The sequence below is a fragment of the Drosophila rhopaloa genome, unplaced genomic scaffold (genome assembly GCF_018152115.1).
Source record: "Drosophila rhopaloa isolate 14029-0021.01 unplaced genomic scaffold, ASM1815211v1 contig_4, whole genome shotgun sequence".
Taxonomy (NCBI): domain Eukaryota; kingdom Metazoa; phylum Arthropoda; class Insecta; order Diptera; family Drosophilidae; genus Drosophila; species Drosophila rhopaloa.
Genome location: NW_025335134.1, coordinates 521115 through 542361, shown reverse-complemented (window position 1 = coordinate 542361; position 21247 = coordinate 521115). Strand labels below are relative to the sequence as shown.

At 36.6% G+C, this 21247-nt stretch overlaps 1 protein-coding gene across 2 annotated transcripts in view; it reads right to left on the bottom strand.

Moving 5' to 3' along the window:
- LOC108038995 (protein argonaute-3) overlaps positions 1 to 21247 on the bottom strand; it is a 555323-nt gene that overhangs the window by 124993 nt on the left and 409083 nt on the right. Inside the window, exon 7 of one of the 2 annotated variants that reach the window (XM_044461511.1) lies at positions 1789 to 2037. In XM_044461511.1, the coding sequence (XP_044317446.1) occupies positions 1789 to 2037 (249 nt within the window). Of the gene's footprint in view, positions 1 to 1788; positions 2055 to 21247 lie in introns of those variants that run through there. The other variant, XM_044461512.1, reaches the window with a different exon arrangement.

Genomic DNA, 21247 nt, shown 5'->3' with positions numbered 1-21247 from the left:
TACATAAAAATTTCTTCGCCAAACGATGAACAAAATTAAAATATTGACAAATATATCGATAAATCGACATAACTTAATTTTTCAAACATGTACAGATAATCATTGTAATATCGTCGCTTCTAAGAATATTACATTTTAGATAAACTTATACAATTTAATGTATGGATCCAGGGTGGCAAAGGTACGAACGAAAAAAGATTGATTACATTGCATATATTAGCGAGGGTTCGATCACTTGAGTAAATTGTAGTGTGTTTAATTGCAGTTAAATTGAACTATTCTTAAAGCAATAATTTTGTGGCCATCGACTTTTATATTAAATGCTAACAGTTGTTTTAGGACTTTTATATTATTCCCCAAATAATAACAGTTATTAAAGACTTTTATTTTATTTATTTTTGAATAACTGCACTTATAACAAAATTAACCCTTAACCTTTACAATTACTGCAAACAAATCTTGTTATCATAATATCTTATAAAAAGCCAAAAGCATTTCTATGCCTATATTACTAAAAACGGACATGGCTGGATCGACTCTCCTGGTGATGCTGATCAAAATTGTATGTATTTACTTTATAGGGTCGGAAATGTTTCCTTCACTGCGTTGCAAACTTTTGACTGAAATTATAATAACCTCTGCAAGGGTATAACAAGGTGTTTCTTAATCGGAACTAAACTGCTGGCTAAAATCTGAGTGATACCTATATTTTACCAGAATAGGCCATCCCTATTTCACACGATTTTAATATGTTACGAGCAAAAAAAGGATCACTCAGCAGTTTTTAAAACCGTACAAACCTAAACTTTTAAGCCTACCTCTTTTTCTTTTACTTTATCAAATAGTTATGTAAATACTTTGTTCTGAATCAAGGCCAATCATTTAATTTAAATCATCGTTTTGTTTAAAACGCAAAATGAAAAAGTGTGTAAAAACCTGAGACCCCTTATACAATATGGTATTTATCGTCCTTTTAAGACAATGTTACCACAAAGGAGTTAAGTAAAAATACATTTGCGCATTTTTACTTAAGGGGGTATATACCTTTTTCATTTTTAAAAAATCGAAAATTTTTATTTTGCTTTATCTTAAAGAACAACTTCTTTAGAAACTTTCCCCAAATTTTCATAGAGATTTGAGAGGTACAAAAAAAGGTACAGCGCTCCTAGCCGCGCGCCTCGTCCCCGCCCAAACCCAAACTTGAAACTTTCAACGCGAATATCTCGAAATGGAGTTTTTTGAAAAATGACTTTGATATGGATTGGCGAAAAACTACTGAACCGATTTTCTTCATTTTTTTTTAAATGTTCGTAATGAATTTTATTTGTACTTGAACTATCGTTTTTTCATGTAAAAATTTGTATTTCGCCGAAATAGATAGTTTTGTAAGAATTTTAGCGTTCAAAAACGAAATTTTTTGCATAAAACGTTCCCGTATGCACAAAAAAAAAATTTTAAAACGTTCGTTCAAGTACAGGATACTACTTTAAACTAATGAAATATTTTTATTTTTTCGGCTTCAGTTGACCCGTTCGTCCTGGGGAATTATCACCGCAAGGCTCTTAAAAAAAAGGCGTTTAAGGAAAACAGCCACACCTTAAAAACTATTAAATATTTTTTCAAAATATTTTGCATAAACATTGTCAACAATCTAAACATTCAGAAAATATAATCATTCATTTAATAAAGACAATAGTTACATACATAAAAAAATCAAAACTTTCTTATTTTTTTTTCGACAAAAAAAGGTATATAACCCCTTAATAGATGTATTAAAAAATTACTTACCATACAACAAGCTGGAATTCGTACAGTACCAGCCCAGTTGTAATATAAAAAACAAAGTTTATAAGTTAACTTTTGAATGATATCCGGTCCATGTTGGGCGTCATCTCTTAAAACAACAAAATGAGAAGGAGTTACGGTGCCCTGTCGTACCAATTGTGAAACCAAAAAAAAATCGTACATTTTCAATCTGGTTATATGTTGGTCAACGATAGTTCCAGGCAATGGATTCTCAAATTGGTTGTCACCTCCCTGAAACAAAGAAAAAACTTCTTATTTTAATTTTCAAAGATAGATTCGTAGCCTTTTGGTGTTATATACGAGTAACGAGAGCAAGAATAGTGATATACATTACCAAAATGTATTATATATTTTTGCAGAATTCATAAATTAGCATAAATAAAATAATAAAAAACCATTTTTTTTGGTTTTTTGTTTCTTTCTCCAAAAATAAGAACTTTATCAAAAATAAAAGGTTTAATATCTAGTTGAATTTAACATTCTAGATTATATGATGATGTGTCGTAAAGTTAATATATTACGCCAATGCAGAAATCGTTTGCCCAATAGTCATTTTGAAACGTCGGTCCAGTCAGTGGGCCGATCTGGTATCACCAAACTTTTACCGTTCTTACTCAAAATCATCGCGTAATTTCTCATCTATAAGGCTTTTGCATGTCTAAGGCTTATTGCTCAATAAAACTTTACTTTTCTCTAAAAGATCTTCAAAAGAAGACAAGACCTATTTAAATCGAAAATGTAAAAACATAACTTATTTAAAATATATATTAAATTTTACCTTGGAGTAAAAACGTATTTAGAGTTCAATTGTTTTCAAACTTTGCACTTTTTTTTTAAATAAATCGACATTTCGATTTGTGAAAACCATATCATACGCAAAAAATAAATGATGTGTAGTATTACCAACTTATCTTCGGGCGTTAAGAAACTGAAGGCGTTTTTGTAGCAGATTTTTTAAAACGTTGTAAGCGTAAGCTTTTTATATGGAGCGATTTAACAAAATTAAAATAATTTTAGGATCCTTAAGCAGCGATTTGGTACATCTCTGCTATAGGTATCCAAGACTTTTTTATTTTGAAAAGAGCTTTAAGATTTTGTTTTGTATGGCGTAATTTGACGCGTATTAAAAATAATATGATTGATGTTTTCTCGTTCCGATCGGACCTTCAAAGCAGATTTTCAATTTGTGCTTATAAAGGACATCACTCTCTAAGACACTCTCTTTGTGCGCATCGTCACTATGTGTACTGCCCTTTCCCTTTATTTTTTAAGTACCTTTAATAAGAAATTTGTATCATTAAGTCGGTTTCGTATAGTTTTCTGCCCATTCCAGATCTAAAATGGACGTTCAATAACTTCCAAACGCGAAAAGCAGGGAAACCTCAAATTGTAGTGTTATTGAATTACTCGAGGTCATACGTTGGTTATATTATATTTTAATTTCTTCTATAACTCAGCGATTTATTCCACTTAACTTTCATCACACTTACACTCCCTGGGGAGTGAGTGAGTCCGACTATGATAGGACTAGCTAGTTTCGTGTGCACGACACCTCAGACTCATTAGCTATCTACGGGGAGAGAAGCAGAGCGTCAGAAACCCCTCAATCTTACGATCAGAGAAGCTTTTTTTTTGCAATTGTAAGTTGCCAAACTTCATTGGTTTTAACATAGGTTGAGTTCTGTCATTAAAGCTTCTATTAGTGTGTGAATGTTTTCAGTGTTTTGTCCGTTTAAAAACCTTCGGTTTTTTGATATGTAGACTGGTAAATACAACAATAGTTGAAGATTGTTTATTTGTTTTTGGTTATAATTACAAAATTATTTTACTATGAAAAAGTATATCCAGCCAATAATTAAATTACGGACTTTGCCAAAAAAAAACGACGAACAAACGTGACAATTAGAAAGGCAAAAAATGTTTTTCTTTTTGATAAAAGCTTTTTAAACTTCATTTTTGAATAACTTTTGAGAAGAGTGTTGGATTCAAGGCAAGTGTTATTCGACGCGTATTTTTAACAAGATTACAAGCAGGCGAAAATTATAGCCCACTGTCCCAAAAGCGACTTTTTCCAAAAGTCGTGGACCATGAACTGTAAAGCCGCGATTTAATAAATGTCAAGCAAGGAGAGAAACACATTCATTTTGAAAAGAGCGTTGAAATTTTTTTCTTTATAACTTTTAATTGGATTTATAGCAAGTGAGGTGTAATAATTCGACACGTATTTGCAACAAGAACGCAACGCAAGGTAAGCAATTGGTTCCGATCAGACCATTACAGCGCCAGGGGACCCACACTCCAGAATCAGACGGACTAGCGAAATAAATAAAGTAAATCATCGAATTCATTTGACCACCTTTTAATAAAAACAAGGCTTTATTAAGCATGGAAACTTTAATTTAGGGTCCACAAGGACGTCAAGATCGTTTACCAGAGTTAATCTATCTAAAGAGCTGTGAAGTGGTTTTCACAGATCCTGAGAGCAATACTTAAGGACTCACCCAGGAATACCATCGGGGCGTGGCAAATAAACATGCTGAAGACGAAGAAGATTCAAAAGAAGAGAGTTTTCGGTTGTCTTTATTTGCAAAAGACTTGAATATGGTGTAAGAATAAGGCTGTGAGAAACGATCTAAAGTAGAATAGATCAATTGAGCCAGAAATAAAATTATTTAGCCTCAGAAAGACTGCGTTGCGAAAACAATGTACTCGTGTCGACTGTCACTTCGATTTTAGAATGATATTGATCTTTAGGTTGCCTGAGTGGCAGTACCCTGGACAGAAACACACCTTTAGGATTTGATACAAAACCAAAGTCAAGTAGGCGACCTGGTGAATTTCTAACATCGTTTACTTGAGATAACGATATGTCACGTATGGGCTACCTATATCCTAGTAAGACTTTCGTTCAATCCTCTGTGAACTACGTAACTCCAGTATATTAAAATCTCCTAGAACTAACAACTGATCCCTTGATTATTTTCTTGATAACGGAAAGGTGATTTAAATAATCAGGAATCATCAACGGCGTAATATATGAGCAAGTTATGTATAAAGAGTTACCAGGGAGCGATAACTTTACGCAATTGTGGTAGTGTAGCTATATTATGAGGCATATAACCCCCATAATCCACTAATTGTGAAACCTTAGCGGAAAAATCGGAATTCTTAGAAATCCCTGGTTGCATACATACCACTACGGATTGTTCGGATACCGAATCTTTTTTAGATGGTGATCCAGCAACATTTGAGGTTTTGCTGCAATCAGCTGCTGATTCGCGGGAGTGCTCTGCTGTCCCTTTAATTGAGAATGCGGGTGTTCTACTTAGGGGACTCCTCTCACAGCTTATGGCTATTAAACTACGAGTCCAGCATAGAGAAAAGATCATAAGCTCGGCGAAAACTATCTCTAGCAACGCCGAAACAGCTCCATCAAGCCAAGATTTCTTACAAACATACCATAACATTAATTAAGAAATTAATGGTGATAACCTAAAGTTGATAAGCCCATTCTATTCAGCTGGCCCTGATCCAATTCCTTAAAGTGTTCAAAGAAATTTCGCGAGCTCTTTGTCAGAACCATTGTCATAAATATTTCAACTGCCACTTAGACAAAATTATATATATTCAATCTGGAAGGAATCCTTAATCTTAACACTTCATAAAAAATGTAGTAGGTGACACATTCTGAACATCTGATATTAACCTCTCAGTTAAAATATCAATGCGAGTTACTTATGTCCCCATCCGAGGATTGCTTTATGAAGGGCCGGATCACAAGAACAAACCTCTTTGAATTTACGTCTTATACAGTTTTTACAGATTTTTGTAAGGCTTTCGATTCAATTGACCACTATCTGCTATTAAAAAAGCTAGTTTTGTTATGTTTTCCTATTCGCTTAGTCAAATAAATTTAACATTTTTTGTCAAATCGCCCTTACAATGTATTATATAACAGTTCTCCCTCCAAAAATGACCTCGCCATCTACGGAGTTTCGCAAGGTAGTCTTTTCGTTATATTCACAAACGATTTTCCTGCAGTACAAGAGTCAACTATTCTGATGTATTCCGACGATGACAAATTTGTATGCACTTAAAAAGCAGGGACTCGCAAATCCGTTTGCAAAATTATTTATATAAACTGCAATCTTGGTGCGTTAGTAATGACTTCTACTTAAACTACTCCAAATCCAGCTTCAAAGTATTTCGATTGTTCTTATTTTCGCGCGGAGTCCCACGGCCCACTTACCCACTTAGTCAGAACATTATACTCTGAAAGGCACATGCAAGGCATAGTTAGATCTACAATGATTTAAAATTAGGGGAATATAATTTCTAGTTAATCTACTTGGCGCAGAAAAGTTTAGCATACTTACCAAGTCGGGGGAGTCAATATCACCATGTATAAGGTTATAAATGAAGACAGTACCAAGTATCGTTCTACGGTTGGTAAATTAATCAACAGAAGTCTACTTGAATAAGAAGGTAAGTTAATATTTGCATCCCAGTTTAGGCGCCGTAAAGCAAAATGAAGAAAGTTTTTGTACTGATTCAATACGACCAATATGTATTCCGTATTGTGGACTCCAGACGGGAGACCCATACTCCAGAATCGGACGGACTAACGAAATTCTTTTGACCACCTTTTAATAAATCCAAGCTCTCCTCTGGCTTTATTAAACATGGACGAAATGGGATTAGAAAATTTTAGTTTAGGGTCCAAGAGAACGCCAAGATCGTTTACAAGTGTGAACAGCCCCTAATTTAATATATACTCATCCGCGCTGGAAAAGTATCGCTAAGTCCCTTCTGGTAGTGTTACCAGACTCTGTAGTTATAAGTAGTCGAAATAGAGTCGTACTCCAGAGCAGAACGTGTTCAGAACACTTTAAGTTACAATTTCCAATATAATAATATATTCAACCTAATTATCCTTAATAAACCTACAAAACTCGTAAAGTTATCCAAAGAGCTGCCACTCAACGTGTAAGTGCGTATATCGGATTGACCCGATAAAAAGTCATCAGCTTGCACTTAGATGCGTTTAAATTTAGTAAATTATCTCGGCACCAGTTTTGAAAATTATCTAGACCGGATTGTAAGTCCAAATGGCAGGAAATGTCCTTATACTGCAGGCATAACTTAACATCATCTGCGCACAGAAGTACGCGACAATGACTTATAATTAAGGGAAGATCGTTAATAAACAATGTAAAAAGTAGCCGACCCAGGTGGCTCCCTTGTGAGACACCGGAGGTAACACGGAGAATTTTAGAAATTGAATTTTTAAAAAGGACACTTTGTGACCTGCCATTCAGGTGACTGGAGATCCATATAAGGAGATCAACTGGAAAACCTAAAAGGTCAAGTTGTTGAACAAGAAGTAAGTGAGTCAAATGCCTTACTAAAGTCAGTGTAAATGACTGACGTCTGTTTGAAAACTACTATTGAAGCCAGAGCTCCAGAAGTTTAGTGAAAAATGCTTGATTGATCTACAAGGTTCTGCAAATGGGGAGTAATGATTTTTTCAAAAAGCGTAAGAATAGCTGATAACTTAGAAATACCTCTGTAGTTACTGGCTTCTAACTTGTTACCTTTTTTGATTTTAACAAATGATTCCTTCCAAATATTTGGGAATAGGGAAGTTTCTAGAGATAATGTAAACAACTTGTGAAGAGGTTTGCACAGGGCCTTAGCGCAATACCTAAGCACGCACCCAGGAATACCATCGCGCCCTGGCGAATAAACAGGCTTAATACGAAGAAGATCCAAAAGAAGAGAGCTTTCTGTTAAAGTGGGACAGAATATGAGGTTTGACTTGGACATGGTGTAATCGGCTATTGCCTGATCCAGCGAGGAAGGAAAAGAATTAGATTTACGCTTGGTGTTAACGAAGTTATAAAACTGTTTCGGGTCCTGAGAGAACTGGACCTTACAACGGTTTAAGTAACTATTATAACACTGAGCATTAAGCACGGTAAAACTTGACCGAGCTCTTAAATATCTAGTAAAAACAGATTGAGAACTGGTATTTTTATATTTCCTAAAAAGTCTGTGTGTCAACTCTTTGCTAAACCAAGGTGATTTATTGGAAATTAACGGATAGTACCACGGAACACAGGAATTAAAAAATGAGTTTATTGCAGTGTAAAAAACATTAACTGCATCGGACATATTATTACATAAGTAAAGATCAGACCAATTAAAGCCAAAAATAAAATTATTTACCCTCATAAAGTCTGACTTGCGAAAACAATGTATTCGTTTGGATTTTTCTGATTTTTCTTCTATAACTCTACCCGTATCAAATGAAAGTTCGATTGTTGGGTGATATGGATCTTCAGGTTGCGTGAGTGGGGCTACTCTGGACAGAAACACACCTTCTGGATTTGATACAAAACACAAATCAAGTAGGCGACATAAAGAGTTTCGAACATGGTTTACTTGAGCTAAAGATATGTCAAGCAGGCCGTCAATAAAATCATGCTGTGCTATAGGTAGTAAGACATTCGATTCATAGTCAAATAAGTACATTGAAAAATCTATGTTGCTGCTGCTCGCCTTCCTCACAGCTGGGAATTTTGTAGTACGGGCATAGAGGTGATCGAGCGTTTATAATCCAGTGGAGTCCGCTTGTAGCGTGTAACCTTTATAGCATTTGTGTTCTGGATAGGACGAATCTACACGCGTTAGAATACAGCTCTAGCGCGTCGGCTTTGGGGGCGGAGATCTTGCTTGTGTAAATCCACACACTTCCACAAATAATTATTGATAAGAGTGGAATTGAGCGTGCTGCGACAAAAGATTAAATTAATTAAAGTTTTCATTTTTGTAATATTTTCAAAAGTAAAAAAAACGAGGACGGAAGCTAACTTCGGCAAGCCAAAGTTTTAATACCCTTGCAGACTTTGCCGAAATTGCTAAAAATGAAAAAGTAGCGAAAGGAATAAGGTATATTGTTCCTATGGGAGCTATAGGATATAGACGTCCGATCGTGACGCGCTTTTACCCTTATCAAGGTATGCATAAAAAAGACGATTTGGAAAGATTCATGTCAATTGCTTATATACTGTGCGAAATATCCTAAAAATCATTAAATTTTAACCGATTTCACCCTATTGTTCCTATAGGAGCTATAGGATATAGACGTCCGATCGCCAAGCGCTTTTACCCTGATCAAGGTATCCATAAAAAAATAAGATTTGCAGAGATTTATGTCAATAGCTTTTACATTGCGCGAAATATCTTCCATTCTTGCAAGTTATATCCGATTGTTCCTATGGGAGCTCTATATCCTATATAGACATCCGATCGGGGCGGTTTTCAAACTTGATCTGCGTACACATGTTTTAGGACGACTGTGAAAGTTACAGATCGCTAGCTTTTAAACTGAGCTCGCAAACGGTATTGAAACAGACGGACAGACGGACGGACGGACAGACGGACATGGCTATATCGAATCCTCTATTGATCCTGATCAAGAATATAAATACTTAATGGGGTCGGAAACGTCTCCTTCACTGCGTTACAAACTTCTGATCAAAATTACAATACCCTGTGCAAGGGTATAAAAATAGGGCAGAATATTCGGCGAGAAGATATACATTACAAAATTGGGATTTTCTATGTTATATTTGGCCAATCAAGAATATAAATACTTAATGGGGTCGGAAACGTCTCCTTCACTGCGTTACAAACTTCTGATCAAAATTATAATACCCTGTGCAAGGGTATAAAAATAGGGCAGAATATTCGGCGAGAAGATATACATTACAAAATTGGGATTTTCTATGTTATATTTGGCCCTTGCACAGGGTATTATAATTTTGATTTCATAAGGATCGGCCGACTATATCCTATAGCCGCCATATAACTGATTGATCGGAAATTCCATAACTTTGGTGTTTGTTAAGTTAGGATGTTGGGATTTTCTCTGGGTTTTATATTTGGCCAATCAATCCGACCTACCGAATTTCAGAAGGATCGGCCGACTATATCCTATAGCTGCCATATAACTGAACGATTGGAAATGCCATAACTTTGGTGTTTTTAAAGTTAGGAAGTTGGGATTTTTTATGAGTATTAAGATGCATAATTTTGGAGAATATAATTTACAGAGTATTCTGCAAGGGTATATCAACTTCGGCTCCGCCCGAAGTTAGCTCTCCTTTGCTTTAATTTAAATATGTATAACGAAACTATGAATTAAATATGCAGATATTCATTTCTAAGGTATATTAAAAAGTTTTACATCAAGCTTCATTGCCTTATATACATAAATACAATTTAAATAAACATCGTATTTAATCATCCAATGTGAAGTCATGTATGAAGTAAATTATGTTTTTTTTTATACTTAGATATATTTGGTCATTACTAAATAATTTTATACATTCGTATAATTAGTAAATAAAGTAAATATAAAGGCAATACAATATAAGTATTTTTAATAATGTTCGAATTTTAAAATAAAGAGTATATTTCGACAGCGCGCTGCAGCGAATTTCTTCGCTTGTGAATACATGTGCACGCATACAGTCGTCGGCCGTCGAAGTAAGCGTGCAAGAGAGCGTCTGGCTCTAGAGCGCTCTCTCGCTGGCTTTTGGGCAAGAGAGCGAAAAGCCAGTTGAAAAGCCAGCACAAAAAATTCGTGTGCAAAAAAATCGTATGGCGTTACGCATCTTAGAGATTATATTGGTCTTTGGTTTAACTATCTAAGCAAAGAGTATGTTGACCCAGATGTGATCATGTGTTGACCAAAAGCCATGTAGTACTTTTACCCAGGCTAGAGTGTACCGAAGATCTTAAAGCGCAACATATCCTTTCCAAAAACTCTTCCCAGTCCTTCTGATCAGGACGCAAACACGCTCTAATTGCTGATATCAATGAGCGATTAATTCGCTCGGAATCATAGGTCATAAACAAATAGCTCTCCAAATATTTAATGACAATGCTTTAATCTATCTTCCCAACTGGTTTTAAGAATACGTACTTAGAGAAGTGATCAAGAACAATAAAGATTCCGATGTTCCCGCTTCTCGAACGAGGACAGGGACCGGGGAAATCAATAAAAATTCCTTGGAAGAATCGCTGTGTTTCCGGAGCTTTTCCTAACGGTGCACCACCGCGGTGGTCTGAGAGTAAAGTTGGGTGCTTTAGTACTCTTACAAATCTCGCATTTAGCAATATATTCCCTAAAATCTGAAACGAGGCCAGGCCAGAAATAATGTCAGAGGCCAAAGGAAGCGAGTTATTTTGGTAACCAGAGCTGCCAAGCACACTCGTCATGCATTTGCTCACCCGTTAAGTGTTCAGCTTTTCGATAGAGATAGCCACTTTTTACTTTGAGGTCCGGTAAATTTTTCTTGCTTTCGAATAGTTGGTGTATTCGGCCGATATAAAATGCTCCGAATCAAAATTGATAATGAGCCCTTCTAACAAATCCATGGCAGCCACCATCTCCTCGTTGCCACGAGACAAAGAATCAGGCACTACATTTAGGGAGCCCGATGCTCAATATCGAAGCTGTATCTTTGTAAGGCCCACCGAGCTAATCGCTAATTCAAATCGTGGTTTCACATCAACCATTTCAAAGAATCTTGATCACTAACGATCTTAAATTTAAGTCCGTATGCTCTGAAGTTTTTTAGACAATTCTACCTACTCTTGATGATCAAACTCTGTTGAAGCTCCCTCAGCCATTTTTAAATGGGTGGGAAGAAGATCGTATAACTTCCAGATGTCAATACCCAATTATAGATTCTGCTTAAGAGAAGGTACTCATAAATGGGCTTATTTGATTGGACAAAGTATTCAACGATATGTGGCAGAAAATTTATATAGCATATTTTTATGTCGCTTTACTATATTTTGTAGTTCGGAATGTTGGAGGTAACAAAAATGACAGAAGTTAAAAAATAACAATTGTTGGCTGCTTTCTCGGCCATGTAAAATTATCGCCCTTCGGAATGTTTAAATGATTTGTCGGAGTGAAAATCCCATTGTCCAAATCTGTGACTGAATGAATTTTTAGAATTCATCTTTGATGATTATTTGCTCGTTTGTGGTACAGTGAATATAGCCAAGCTTGGGGGTTCAGAAATATCACACAATAACTAGAAAAAAATGTAGAGCGAAAGTAGCGAATCTGATGTTGCCAGATTGCATGCCTAGCAGACGACACGATCAGTCGCGATAATCTAAGATAAAACATAAGTGACTTGTAAAAGTGTATTAAGAAATAAAAGGTGAACATCAAAATAAAATAATGAAAATTATTTTTTTTTAAATCAACGAACTAATAAATTTAATTTGCACTTGGGAAATTTAATCACTTGTATATAACTGGGTGCATTCGGTTTAATAAGTATATTCAATTGATAATATTTTCGACTCAAATTGCTTGTTGGTTTGACATCTTTAATTCTGACTTAACATTGCCATTTCAAATGAACCACTGCATTCGCTCTTATTGCCATTACATTACTCAATTATACCTGGGAATTAACAAGGTTTTTTACTTTAGTATTTGCTATATTCTCAAACTTTTTATTTTCATCTTCTCTGCTAACGTTTTTAATCGTAGTCAAGCAACTATTTTTAATTTGTTTTATCTTACAAGCGACAAGCGAAAAAAATGAAGAAAGGGGATGTATTAAAGACAAATAAAATTTAAAAAATTAAATTGGTGTATTACAAAATGGGCGAAAAGACGCAAAAACAAAAAAAAAATCAGTGATATGATTAAAAAAAGTGCAAATTATTTTATAACAAAATAATGATCGACGAACCAAATAAAGAGCGCATAAGCTCGGTGAGCCGAAGAGAGTCGATACCCAAAAAGCAAGATCTTGCTCACCCTCTCTACTCACTCTTACTCTTACTCAATGTAAAACCACTGCACCATCAGAATCGACCCTTGGCACATCAACAACATGCAGCGGTAAAACTACTGCAATCGCACCAAAAGTAACAGCAACAACTACAGCAAAACCAACCACTTCTACAGCAACGGCTCCTATCGCGGAATCAACTGCGATGTCGTCTAATGCAGCGCCAAATACAAAGTCCTCTAAAAATCTGACAACAAAAAAAAACGAAGACAATATTCAACAAGCCCATACAGACCAATAAGAACGTTAGTAACATCATTAACAGGAAGAAAAACCCGCAACCACTTTTCAAGGTAGAGCTGGAGCCAGACAACAGAGTCTTGAAAAAAATAAAGTGCACCCCATTTATAACCTGCAATACCTGTTGCACCGAAGAATTAAGGTGGAAGAGCCTTATAAGAGGAACGGCCCGGTGCAATGTACAAACTGTAATTTGTCCTCCTGTCCCAGGACAGTCTCAAAGAACACTGGAAGCTATGATGGTTACTATGAAACAAGATATGAATTTATGTCCTTCATAAAAAAGGACCATGCAAACACTGGTTCAAAACCAGGACATGGTGTTACAGTTGGTTGCAGCTAAGCAGTCCAAATAATTGATGGCAAATCTACGAATAACCATGTAAAAAGCCAATGCCTTTTCCCAGAACAAACTTGAAATAACACAGTTCCTGAATAAGAATCAAATCGACATTATGCTACTGATAGAGACGCACCTCACAAACAAATACAATTTCCAAATAAAAGGCTACACCTTCTACCGCACAGATCATCCAGATGGTAAAGCCCACGGCGGAACCTGCATCCTAATCAGGGAACGCATCAAACACCACTTTCACCAAAGGTTTGCATCTAATTACTTGCAGGCCACGTCTATCAAAGTGCAGTCAGGTAACGGAGACCTTTCCCGCTGTTTACTGCCAGCCTCGCTTTCCAATTACTGAAGGACAATTCATGGATTTTTACAACGAAATATATTTCTGAAACATTAATTTTTTTTCGGGGTTTCGATGTTATTTTGGGAAGAAAGCGTGGTTGCTTCGACTTGCTCCATATTGATCTGAGGGCTAGGCTCAGTAGTTTTGCTTTTGCAATTCCTCTGGAGAAGTTAAAGAGCAGCCCGGTGGGTCTAAAACTTTTCAGGTAGAGGTCGCTAATGAAACAGGCCCAGCATCCGGAGATCAAACAAAAAATTATCAGGGTACTAATGGAGGTAAATATAAACTTTTGGTTGTTCTTCATAGGCAACAATTATTTGTTTCTTGGTTTACTCCCGAGACGAAATCTAATGATGTTATTTGTATAAGAAATATACTTAACTAAAAAAGGTTAGACCACAAAAAAACGAGCACAATGTGATTGATTTGTGTCTTTTAAGTGTTAAGAGTGTTCATCGTGAGGCACAAAAGTTGCTTAACCAAAAAGTTTGACATCGCGGCAGGCGTACCACAAGGAACCCTTAACCTCGTATATACGGCAGAAATACCGACTATCCAGTTTCACATCTCGGAGTATAGGCGTCTTACTTGGAGCATTTAAGCAAATCGCAAACTAATAAAACACAAGTCCCGGCAACTGCATGAGCTAATTAATAACCTAGGGTATCTGCGTAGCGGTTAAAGAACGCAGAGGGTATGTTTGCCTATTAAGAGTAAACATTAGGTGTTTACACGTTTTAGCTCGTTTAGTTTAATACGCCAGTCAGATAGCAACCTCTCCACTAAAGCAAGATAATCAGCAATTTGTCGAATGATTTAGACAAACAAGACAGTAGGCTTATTGGTCTGTACCATGACGGAATTGTGTGGTCTTTTCCGGGCCTCGGTATCATTATGATAATAGATTTTTTTCTTTCACTCCCATCCCATTAAAGAGTTTGCAAACGACCTCCATGTCATAGTTTGGGAGTGTGATTAGCATTTTTGAGGTTTTAGTTCCCTAATGATTAATTGATTTCAGTGCATTAGTGGCAAGACAAATAAATTTGAGGCAGGATTTGGCTGGAAATAACTTTGAAGACGTGAAGCAAATATTTCAACTCTGTCTCCGTCGCCTCGGGCCCAGCATCCTAAATAGTTTTTTTTTGGGGTAATCGTTTCGCTCGAAGCGCTTAAATTTGGGTGAGCCCTTCATAGGGAATTCTTTATACTGGTTGGCGACAGTTTTTCGATGTGCAGCTGTGCGTTTTCTGCCTGTTGCTGGAGAGCAAGGGCGAAAGAGCGGGTTGCTTCCTTGGTCTGGCAAGGCACGTCACAAAACGAGATTTTTCCCGCATCAACTTTTCGATTTGCTGATTGGCTTTATAGTATTTGTTTGCTTGTACTTCGTTCCCTTGTGGTGTGGAGATTTTGGCTGCTGCAACGAGTACATCTTCCAGGGCTCCAGTAGTGCAGTTGATGTCCTATTCCATTCCAAGTTGAGGGGCGAGTTTTATAGAAACTTACATACATTTTGTATTTAAGCCAGTTAGTTCTGTGTGACGTCAGCCTGAGAGGGTTCGATTATTTCAGGGCTTTGAAGAAGTGTTATTAGCAAACGAGAATGGTCTGAAGATAGTTTTTTGGGTCTGCACGCAAGTATATTGGGCTTCCAAGGTAAACATAGTCCAATTTGTTTTTTAAATGTTTAATTGCATTGCACAATTGCCTTCCTTTGTCACAAGACGCATTGTAGTCTCCTGCGGCTATAAAATGATCCCCAAGTTAGTTGCAGAAATCCATGAATTGTCCTTGCGAGATTGTAAAGCGAGGCGGGCAGTAGACGGCAGCAAATGAAAGGTTTCCGTCACTTCAATTAATTTTTATAGATGTGGCCTGCAAACATTTGATGAAGGTGGTGCTTGGTGCGTTAATTGCGTCTGGTTAAGACTCCAGTTCCGCCGTGGGCTTTCCCATCCGGATGATCTGTGCGGAAAAATGTATAACCCCTTATTTGAAAGTGTTATTTGCTTGTGAGGTGCGCTTCTACCAGCAATTGTGTTAATTCAAGTTTCTGCCGTTAGACACCATTGACATTCCACATTGATATTATTAGATAATGCATCGATTATTTAGACTGTTGTGCTGCGAGCACCTTTACCACCATGTTCTGATTTTAAAAACAAGTGTTTGCATAGTCGTTTTCATAAATGACATTAGTTTCATCATGCTTTGTTTCAGGGTAAACATCATAGTTTCCATTTTGGTATATGGTGGGTATCCTGGGGCCTGCCGAAAGCTTTCTATCGCTTGTCGCATGCTACTCTTCAGCTCCCTGTAGTTCCCACAATTTTTTCTAACTTGGGTCTTCTTTGTTGGCAGAACAGTGTAGAGTATTGTGGGCGTCCCCGCAGGCTTCGCAGACGACCCGAAGTGTGCAGTATATCCTAGGGTCTCCATAACCCTGGCAATTAGTGCATTTCACTGAATCATTACATTTATGCGGTTCTCCACAGTTATTCTATTGCTGCGATAGATATTGAAGCTTGTACATCGGGTGCACTTAATTTTTCTTCAAGGATTTGCTGTTAATAACATTCTTGGCGGTAAAACCGTTTTCTTTTAGGGTTTTTTTTTCGGTGCTGGTAATGTCAGGTTCGATTTCTGTTATTACCTCTTCGAGCACACGCACACAGACGAGAGAAATAGATTATCGCGAATACACATGGAGGAAAAGCTGACTAAACGCAAGAGCTGACAAAAACCCAACAGGCAGTCCTTGAGCAGCGGCCGATTGGCACTAACCAAGTCAAGAAAGCACTGTGCGTCCGGTGACCGTTTGGCGCCGCAAAAAGATAGCAGCAGAGACAGCCGCAGTGCCGAGCAGAGACCAGGACGAGAATCAGCCATGTAAAATTACCGCCCCTTGGAATATTAAAAACATTTGTCGGAAATTCCCGTTGCCTAAAAACGTGATTAAATAAAATTTTAGAATTTATCTCTGATGCTTACTTCCTCGTTTGTGGTACAGTGAATATCTCCAAGCTTTTGGGTTCGGAAATATACTAAGGTGTAGTAAACCAATTCACTGAAGGGTTTTATGGGGTTAGTGATCAATTTAGTAGCAAAAAACTGCTGATTGAGTAACTTATTACCCCTGTCCATTAAATTCTGTGTCAGAGACGGATTTTGCACAAAATCCAAATTAACATTTTTATAATAGGTCAGTACCGGCAGCATACTTTTGAGCCAAGTGTCCCTAATGAATCAGGCTAAGTTTCTAAAGGAGGTAAATAATAATAATAATTAATAACCGAGGAAAAAAAAGGTCCTACGCAAGCCGAAGTTTATATACCCTTGCAGTTATTACAAATCGACTACATTTCAATTTTTTGGCTATATTAATAAAATTAATGAAGCTATGTCGGGTTTGCGCAGCATAGTATCAAAGACATATTTTGATAAATAGAAAAACACCAAAATACAATTTTTTCCATTTTTATTCTTTTTAATTTTTTTTGTATTAAAAACAACAAAGTTATAATTTGAAAAAAAAAAGATTTGGAAAGATTTATGTCAATAGCTTTTACACTGCCCGAAATATCTTCCAATCTTGCAAGTTATATCCGATTGTTCCTATGGGAGCTATAGGATATAGACATCCAATCGGGCGGTTTTCAAACTTGATCTGCGTACACTAGTTTTAGGACGACTGTAAAAGTTTCAGATCGCTAGCTTTTAAACTGAGCTCGCAAACGGTATTGAAACAGACGGACAGACGGACGGACGGACAGACGGACATGGCTATATCGACTCCCCTATTGATCCTGATCAAGAATATATATACTTTATAGGGTCGGAAACGTCTCCTTCACTGCGTTACAAACTTCTGACCAAAATTATAATACCCTCTGCAAGGGTATAAACATCTTTAAACTCTGGTGATTGAATAAAAATTTTACTATTTGAATTGAATTCATAGTCGGAGAACTCTAGTATAGCCGTAATTATAGATTTTATTCTAATTTCATTCAACTAATTATTAAAATAACTTTTATATTTTTTCAGTATGCTCATAAATTGGCTTTACTATATTTTGTAGATGGGAATGTTGGAGGTATTTTTATGTCGCTTTACTATATTTTGTAGATGGGAATGTTGGAGGTAACAAAAATTACAGAAGTTAAAAAATAACAATTGTTGGCCGCTTTCTCGGCCATGTAAAATTATGGCCCTTCGGAATGTTTTTAATGATTTGTCGGAGTGAAAATCCCATTGCCCAAATGGCGGCCCTCTTACCCGCCCATCCGGCCGTGTATCGTACGGCACGATTCGCGAGAAGATAGACGCGAGATAAGGAAATATAGGTAAAAGTGGGAGGAAAAAAGTAATAGAAAGATCAATTTTGTGCCAATGAAACTAGTATTAATCGTTTTAGGAGAGCAGGAGAGTCAAGATTTGAGATTATAGGAAAATGTCTATTATAGTCAGAACATAATACTCCGAAAGGCTCATGCAAGGCATAGTTAGATCTACAATGATTTAATATTAGGGGAATATAATTTCTAGTTAATCTACTTGGCACAGAAAAGTTTAGCCGACTTATCAAGTCGGGGCTGTCAATCTCACCATGCATAAGGTTATAAATGAAGACTGCATCGTTTTACGGTTGGCTAGGGAGGGTAAATTAATCAACATAAGTCTACTAGAATAAGAAGGTAAGTTAAGATTTGCATCCCAGTTTAGGTGCCGTAAAGCAAAAAGAAGAGAGTTTTTTTGTATTGATTCAATACGTCCAATATGTATTCCGTATTGCGGACTCCAGACGGGAGACCCATACTCCAGAATCGGACGCACTAACGAATTAAATAAAGTTTTAGTTAAATAAGGATCATCAAATTCTTTTGACCACCTCTGGATTAATTAACCATGGACGAAATGTGATTAGAAAATTTTGGTTAAGGGTCCAAAAGAACGCCAAGATCGTTTACAAGAGTTATTCTATCCAAGGAGCTGCCACTTAACTTGTAAGTCGCGTATATCGGACTGACCCGATAAAAATTCATTAGCTTGCACTTGGATGCGTTTAAATTTAGTAAATTATCTCGGCACCAGTTTTGAAAGTTATCTAGATCGAATTGTAAGTCTAAATGGCAGAAAATGTCCTTAAACTGCAAGCATAACATCATCTGCGTACATAAGTACGCGAGAATGACTTCTAATTGAAGAAAGATCGTTAATAAATAATGTAAAAAGTAGTGGACCCAGATGGCTCCCTTGTGGGACATCGGAGGAAAAACACGGAGAATTTTAGAAATTTAAGCCTAGTATTCAGATCGACAAACGAGTATGCTAGCGTAAAAACTTTAATCTTTCCAGTGTGAGCAAAATTTCGAGAGTTCATCAGATTTAAGCGTGCTACGGTCGTACTGTCAATCAGCTAGGTTTGTTGACAAGCAGTTAAATTCAACTATTATTTGGGAAAGACTCTTTAAAGATATTATCAAAAAGTAAAAACAAGTTTTTGAATAATTATTTGCTAATTTAAAGTTCATAGCTGCACTTTTATTGTGTTACATTCTTGACCTAAAATCAGTGTAAATGTACTTTGTCCTGATATGTAAACTGCATATTCTTATAATGTTCATGAAAGCCATTTTTTTTCTCGATCACAAATGTTCAGTGAACTCTTTTTGAGGGAAAGAAGGTTAGTGATTATGGATCTACGTTTAATAAATCCGTGTTGACACGGAAAAATGATTGATCTACAAAGGTGCTGGAAATGAAGAGTAATGTTTTGTTCAAAAAGCTCAAGAATAGCTGACAACTTAGAAATACCTCTATATTTACTGGCTTCTAACTTGTTACCTTTTTGAAAAGAGGAATAACAAATAATTCCTTTTAAATATTTGGAAAGTGGCTTGTGAAGAGGTTTGCACAGGGCCTTAGCGCAATACCTAAGCACGCACCCAGGAATAGCATCGGTCGCTGGCAAATAAACAGGCTTAACACGAAGAAGATCCAAAAGAAGAGAGGTTTCTGTTAAAGTGGGACAGAATATGAGGTTTGACTTGGACATGGTGTAAGAATAAGGATGTGATGAATGATCTAAAGTAGAATAAGTCGTTTGAAAAAATTGGTCAAATAAATCGGCTATGCCTGATCTGTGGTTGCGTCATGTTTTCAAACGAAGTGCGAAAAAGGATAAGAATTATATTTATTTTTGGCGTTAACAAAGTTATAAAACTGTTGTGGGTAGCCAGAGAACTGGACCTTATAGCGGTTTAAGTACTATTATAACACTGAGCATTAAGCACGTAAATCTTGACCGAGCACTTACATATCTAGTTAAAGCAGATTGAGAACCGGTTTTTTTATATTTCCTAAAAAGTCTGTACTTGACATTTCTTAAGTGTGTCAACTCTTTGCTAAACCAAGGTGATTTATTGGAGATTGACTGATAGTACCACGGAGCACAGAAATTAAAAAATAGGTTTATTGCAGTGTAAAAAACATTAACTGCATCGGACATATTATTGCATAAGTAAAGATCAGACCAATTAAAGCCAGAAATAACATTAATTAGCCTCAGAAAGTCTGCCTTGCGAAAACAATGTATTCGCTTGGATGATTTTTCTGATTTTTCTTCTATAACTCTACCCGTGTCAAATGAAAGTTCGATTGTAGGGTGATATGGATCTTCAGGTTGCGTGAGTGGTGCTACTCTGGACAGAAACACACTTTCAGGATTTGATACAAAACACAAATCAAGAAGGCGACCTAGTGAATTTCGAACATGGTTTACTTCAGATAAGGATATTTCAAGCAGGCCGTTAATAAAATCATGTTGTGCCATAGGTAGTAAGACATTCGATCCATCCTCAGTGGTCCAAGTAACTCCAGGTATATTAAAATCACCAAGAACTACCAACTGATCCCTATCGAAAAGCTAATTGGCACCAGACTTAATAACGGAAATGTGATTTAAATAATCAGGAAGTTCAGACAACGGCGGAATATATGAGCAAGTTATGTATATGGAGTTACCAGGAAGCGATAACTTTACACAAATAAATTCAATGGTATTGAATTCCTCAAAAAATAACTCCTCTGACGAGAGCTACTTACCTTCGGAGCTAAAGATCTCCGGCTTTAACCAGGTTTCTGTAAACACGAAAATATGAGATGCAATGGGAAGGCAATCAGAATACAATTTTGTGAGCTTGCATTCTGATAGGAAAGAAGGAGGATAGAAGTTAGTTTTCTGAAATTGGTACACTGGTTTGGCCTCGACTAGGAAGTTTTACTCCCACGGGCCCCTTTTTCTTTATCTTAGCCTGGAACTCTTTTACAACCATATTATCCGGCCAAAAGTCGCCCGAGCATATGTCTCCAAAAAACTCGTTAGGGACAGTTATCTTGAAAGATGCAATGTCTCTAGCATAAGAAAACTTAAACTTTTCCACCTTTACACTATTACTATCGGCTATAGTTTTGTGTTATATAAGACAATACATCAGACGATGTTTGATCAGGGGAAAGCCGAGAAACGAAAATTTGTTTCTTTAGTGGAACCTCTGAAAGGGATTTTGATGGAGCAGACATTATTTCTGCAAAACCAACTTGAGCCGG